At 35.1% G+C, this 6402-nt stretch overlaps 1 protein-coding gene across 1 annotated transcript; it reads right to left on the bottom strand.

The window, feature by feature from the left end:
• Window positions 1-1022: 1022 nt before the first annotated feature.
• Window positions 1023-5897, bottom strand: LOC142609171 (disease resistance protein At4g27190-like). Its single transcript, XM_075780786.1, has 3 exons — window positions 3110-5897; window positions 2091-2806; window positions 1023-1787 (listed from the first exon to the last, which is right to left on the bottom strand). Exons 1-3 carry the CDS (start codon window positions 5895-5897, stop codon window positions 1023-1025), a joined length of 4269 nt encoding a protein of 1422 aa, XP_075636901.1.
• Between the last annotated feature and the right edge of the window lie 505 nt (window positions 5898-6402).

Here is a 6402-nt window from a genome sequence, read left to right as displayed (position 1 = left end):
GTATAACCATATGGGCAATGGAATAAGTTTTGATTGAGCATGATTAGCAACCTGCTTGCATACTCCCTTAAACAAGCTCACATTTCTTAGATGGCTCGTATAGTGTTTGTTGTGATACTTATTTCTGTCTTATTGGTTGTTCACCACAGCACCACTAATGCAGTGAAATATGGATACTTTGGGTAGGAAATCTCCCTATTAGTAGATGATATTGTAGTAGATCGAATGAAAGCCACATACCTAGGCTTTGAAAATCACTGCTCTTCCATTAGGATGTGATATTCTGTACTAGGTGAGCAATTGAATAGTGTGTGTGTATATATATATATATATATCTTCATCAGTGACCCTACATAGTACAGGTATTTCTAAATAGCATCTTTCTTTCTTTGGGAAATAAAAAAATCTTTTTTAACAATGAGTAACACCTAATTCTACCAAACTCTACATGATTTCTTTATTAATAATCTGCTGCTCACAAAAATATTTCTTGGGTCTTTTGTTGGCTAGAACTGTTTCACATATTGTGCCATATATATATATATATATATATATATATATATGTTTGTGTGTGTGTGTTCATTTTTATGCATTTTTGGACACTGACCAAATACTTAACTCATATCGGAAAAGGTTATATGCTCACCAACAGTATGACTTGCCCAGCATCACATATCCTCCTCAATCTCAATGGTCACAGTTTGCTCTTATTGTTGTGTCTCGTGATCCCTTTTTTTTTCCTGTACGAATAAAAAATATATTTGATTTAAGTAATCATTATATTTGCAATTGAAAAATGACAGTAGCTATGTGATTACTATTGATGCTTCAATAATTGATTGTAAGTGAAAAAAAAAAAAAATACTCCGTCAAAACATTTTCTTGGTATATGCAAATTGTTTTTTTCTTTTTTCTTTTTTCTTTTCAATAAAACTGTGGTCTAATTTTTGGTATTTAATAAAATTGAACTATTTGCAAATTCTATATTGTGATATTCTACATGAAGGAGTAGAACTGTCAAATTAGAGAGATGATGTGGTGTGAATGAGCCATACCTTTCCTTTAAACATGTGTTGTATGGTAGCATTGAGGTCTCCCTTCCATTGACAATTTCTTAGTTTTTTTTCATCCCATGGTGAAGATGAAACTTGAACTTCATCATATACTCCCTCCAGCCTAGGTGTCTTTAGATTAGATGGAATAAACATGCTTAAAGTAGGACATCCAATTACCGTTATTTCCTTCAATGATGGCCACTCAAAAGCATTAGTTTCAGGGCAAAAACACTTTAGATTTGGTAAGTCCCTTAGCAAGATTGAGTTCACTTTGTGGAACAAAACTTCCTTTTCTTCCTTTTCTTCTCTTGCTCTTTGAAGGATTTCTTCAATTTTTTCACAGCTAGTAACTCTTATTTCCTCTAACATCACAAGCAATTTTGCTATGGATGGTGAGAACAAGTATGTCAGACTTTTACATCCACTTACTTCTAACAATCTCAGGTTTTTGAAGCCCATAATTATTTCTGGACCCTTCTTCCATATGTGCATCAGATTTGGTAAATTAAACAGATTCAATTTTCTTAACTGATCAAGTACTGATTGCACATGACGTTCCTCAAAATTTAGCTCCTCAAGTTGAAATATAACTTCCAGTGAATCACAGCTACTCAATTCAATCGTTTTTAGATTCTTTAAGCACTCAATCAAATGGGATGGAAAAGTACACCACATCTCAGAGGGGTTGTCGATGTCATTATCTCTTGGATCCTTCACCTTAGTCAAATTACCCTACAAATAATCAATTGCTTTTAAAGAACTAAATAATCATTATATTTATATCCACGGGCTTGACAGCAAAACATAATATATCCATCTACAAAAGAAGGTGGTATATACAAATAGAAAAGCAATAAATGTTGATGTTTATTTATTTTATCACCCTGTTGATTGACTTAAGGTTTTAACCATGCTTCATAATACAGGTGCATTAATCTAGAACTTTCATTGTGTTGTTTTCTTTAAAAGTTAAAAAATGGGGGGGGGGGGGGTTGGGGGGGGTGGAGTGTGGATTGTAATTTGTGAGATACATACCTCTTTATTCACAGATGAGCATTCTTCAGATTTCTTGGAGGTGCCTTGTTCAGACACAACCATTAGACCATAATTCTTGCCAAGCGGAGCACACTCAAGGCTTGGCTCTTGGGGTATCAAATCCAATTCCCCTATAATTTTCTTTAGCTTTCTTGTGCTTCGAATTTCCGAACCACATGTTTTCAATTTGGGACAATGAGACAGATAGATCTGATTCATGGATGACCATTCAAAAGAATAAGGTTCGATACAAAAACTCATGAGATTTGGCAGAAAACCTAAATGGAAGGAAGTAAGTTTAGGGAACAAGATGATATCCTCTGCCTCTTCTTCTCCATCTCTTTGAACAATGTTTTCGATCATGTCACACCACCGTATCTTAATGCTTTGAAGTTCCACAAGTAGTTTTGCAACAGTATGTGGGAAAAAATATCTTAGATTGTAACATGCATTTATTTCAATTGATGTTAGGTTTTGAAAGCCCTGAATTCCTTGTGGAACATTCTTCCACACAAACATCAACTTAGATAAATTCTGTAGTGTTAAAGTTTTCAATTGAGCAAGTACTACTACTATTCTTTGGCCATCATGGTCGACCTCTTGTCCTTCAAGATCAAATATCACTTCTAGTCCTTCAAGATCAAATACCTCAAGTTTTTGTAAATTGGGTTGCCACAAGATGGTCTTGGATGAAAAGAATTTATGAGAGATGGGGGGTGTTGATTCAGGAAAGGATCTAGTAATTTGCTCAATGTTTGTCATCTTTTCACTTCTTATAGTGGCCAATTCATCAGTGTCAATCCTTCCAACCTGATAAATCCATTAAATTATCGTCAACAATTTTCAACTTTTCAAGTTTTTATGTAAGAAGCATCAAATCCAGACCAAAGCATGGAAAGTTAAAAAATTGATAAATCAATTTGACAAATGAGCTTTTGAAAGGAATGATTTATAAAAATACTAATAATATTTACCAAGAGTGAATCATACCTCATGATTCAAGGATGGTTGGACAAGATCAACGGGACCCTCAACTGTACAAAAACCAATGAGTCTTGGTACATAGGATAGGTCTATATATCTTAATTTTGGAAACATTATCCTATCAAGTGCCTTCCCATCTTCTCCTTCCTTACAAAAAATTTCTTTCATGTCACCACATGAAACTATGTGTAACTGTTGGAGTTGAACCAAACCTCTTGCTATGGACAACGAAAAGACATTTTTCAAATGGTTGCATTCCAATAGTCGAAGAGATCTTAGGTTGCGAAAACAAGCAAGCTGTGAGTGTGCACCACTAAAGGATTTCTCTGGGAATTGGCCATGATATATCTCTTTTAAATTATGCAATTCCATCAGTTCCAATGACTGCAGGATAGGGAAGGCAACACGAGAAGTCTGATGAGATGTGGCATCAATTACGTACTCTACACCTTCACTATCTGAAATGCTTAGAACCAACAAGCATGGAAAACCCTCTTTGTCTAACTCGTACAGAATGTTTTTGAAATCTTTTATCTCTTTCAAAATTATAATTTCAGATTTACGTAACAGGTGACAAAGCATCCGACTCTCTGCAATTTCACTTGCAGCAAATCTTCCAAGTACCAAACTGTTTTTAAATATATACTGAGTTGTGTCCCAGAAAGTAGATAAGTGGTCATATCTCCAATTCATTGGCTTGTCACATGCACATATGCGAAATTTAATCATTTGATTTTTGAAGTGTAAGTCTTTTGGCAATAACTTGATGTTTGGTATATGAATTTGTAAAGCCATCAAAGAGTGGGAGAAAGATGTTAGTTCAGCAAGGCTTGCGTTGGCTCCCTCTCCTTTGCCATCCGTAGGTTCCCAATTCACAAAGACTTTTCCCATGTACAATTCTTCTAGTTGAGTTAAATTTGATAGTAGACCAGGTGGAACTTGCTGAAGAGTAGAGCATTTTGACAGATCTAATAACTTTAAATGACTAAGATTTCCTATTTCTTCGGGCAACTCCTTGATTTTAGAACCAAGAAAGCTAAGCATTTCAAGTTTCCCAAGTGATCCAATTGCTGACACATCTTCTATCTCACAATATTCCAGAAGCATTGTCCGAAGGTTCTGAAGGACCTGTATGGATTGTGGTAGTGATGGAAAGGACATACCTTGCAAAGCCAAAACCTTTAATCCCATCATCCCTTTAAATAGATTGGTTGGGAGCGTTTGTCTAGTGGTGTATTTGCCGCATGATAACTGCAAAAGCTCAAGTTTCGGACACTCCAAGTCATCAGGATGGTTTTTCAATTCTCGAGATACAAGGGAAATTGCAGCATAACTCTCATATGTATCTTTCTCTGTCCATTCTTCCAAAAAGATATGTTCATTAGCAATTGATTTCCCAACATCACGTACAACATCATGCATTTTCACACATTCTTCTTCATTGCTATCCAACAACAGATTTGATCTTTTAAGATCCTTAACCATTACATGAACTCTATTTCTTGCTTCTGCCATAGTATCAATCTTTGCAAACAACCTTTGTCCCACTCCATATCTGACTAAATATTCAATGGGAATATCATAATCTTCTGGAAATAAACAACATAGCAAAAAGCATGACTTGGCTTCATCACTTTCTAGCAAAGTGTAACTAAGTTGTATGCTGGAATGGACATTTGAATCCAGACTAGGAATATTTTTTGAGATAGGATTTTTAAGATGTTGAAGTGCAGCAACCCACTTGTTCTTTCTGTTGTTTTCTAGAGCTCTTCCAACAGTAACGATAGCAATAGGTATGCCTTTACATTCCTTTGCAACCTCTTCTGCTATTGGATGTAGATCAGGAGTATCAACACAATTACCTACCATCTCTTTGAAAAAATTCCAAGCTTCTTCTTCAGTTAAGACTTCAATTTTAACAATCTTATGAGATTTCATTTGATTGCAGACTTCTTCGCTTCTTGATGTCAACAAGATTTTGCAACTATTGAGTTCACCTTCATAAGGAATTCCTACATCCTTTGGATTAACTTCTTCCCAAACATCATCAAATATTACAAGGACACTCTTACTACAAACCATTAGTCTTGAATATATCTGCTCTGCTCTTCTAAGTACACTCTCTCTTTCAAGTTCTAGACCTAGCATATCTGCAATTTGTCCTTGAATCTTGCTCAAGTCTTTTTTATGGGACACTACTGCCATCACAACTTCATCAAATAGGTTATCATCTTTTGCTCTTTTTGCTACCTCTTTTGCCATTGTTGTCTTTCCAATCCCCTCCATTCCGCATATGCCAATCATGCTAATCTTGTCATCTCTAAAAGCAGTCAAAACTTCTTTCATGATAGGTATTCTTGATTCAAAAACCTTAAAACCTTTCTTGGATGAAGTTTCTATGACCTGTGGTGGAGGAGGAGGAGGTGGAGGATAGGACACTTTAGTGAATTGTCCATCCCTTAAAACCCCATCAATTTCCAAAGTCTTCTTCTTAGCTTTCCTACTCAAGGAACAACGTGTATTCAGATTGGGACACAATCCCATTGTATTTTCTTTGACATCTTGTTCAAGGAATATTTGCAGACCTTGACTGATGTTGTCAACCTTTTCTATCCAGCTCTCAACCTCAGGTGCAATCGCCTCTTTGTTCTGTTTTGCTTCACCAATTTTTAATTGAACCCCATCTCTCTTGTCACCCAGCCTTTGAAATTGATCTCTGAGATTCTCGATGTTGCTATTATAGCGACTTAGATAGCCAAAATATTTTTTGATTGGCACCACCAAGTTTCCTCCGGTGTCGATGATATGTGAAATAATCTTCATTTGTTTGCTTTATTATTTTGGATTCTCTGTAACAAAAGACAAAGTTTTAAATTATATCTTTCATTTATTCAAACCAAGTGAGTAGTGATCTACTTAATGTCAACCTATTGATAAGATTATAAGATGAGCTTAAGGTGTTTGATAGAATGTTTGGTATAGATTTTAGTAAATAAAATTGTTCTCACTTCTCACTCTCATAATTTGAGAGTTAAGTAACCTATTATTTATAATACATTTAACAATATACATGATGGGATTTAGATTCTGTTTGTTTCATTGTAAAATGTTTTCAATTGTAACATTTTCTTTTTTGATGTTTAGGGGTGTTTTATTTTCGGTGTTTGTTTCATTTCAAAATGAAAAAAATCTCCTAGATCTCACAAACCACCAAACCCAAGCACAAACCTCTAGATTGGCACAAATTTGACCACCCAAAATCTAAACTAGAGATAAAAAAAAAATACCAGATTTGTCGTCAAACTTGACAAACTGAGAAGGGGAGCAC

This window comes from Castanea sativa, chromosome 9 (genome assembly GCF_040712315.1).
Source record: "Castanea sativa cultivar Marrone di Chiusa Pesio chromosome 9, ASM4071231v1".
Taxonomy (NCBI): Eukaryota; Viridiplantae; Streptophyta; class Magnoliopsida; order Fagales; family Fagaceae; genus Castanea; species Castanea sativa.
The sequence above is the reverse complement of the archived record's forward strand: the minus strand, read 5'-3'. Positions and strand labels throughout refer to the sequence as shown.

Bases quoted from the DNA above. Each gene is read 5' to 3' on its own strand.
- LOC142609171 (XM_075780786.1), bottom strand. From the start codon at position 5,897: ATGAAGATTATTTCACATATCATCGACACCGGAGGAAACTTGGTGGTG. The intron at 2,807-3,109 runs ATCTTGTCCAAC...CTGAATCAACAC, and splicing joins TACAGTTGAGGGTCCCGTTG to CCCCCATCTCTCATAAATTC. The intron at 1,788-2,090 runs GTATGTATCTCA...GATTATTTGTAG, and splicing joins GCTCATCTGTGAATAAAGAG to GGTAATTTGACTAAGGTGAA.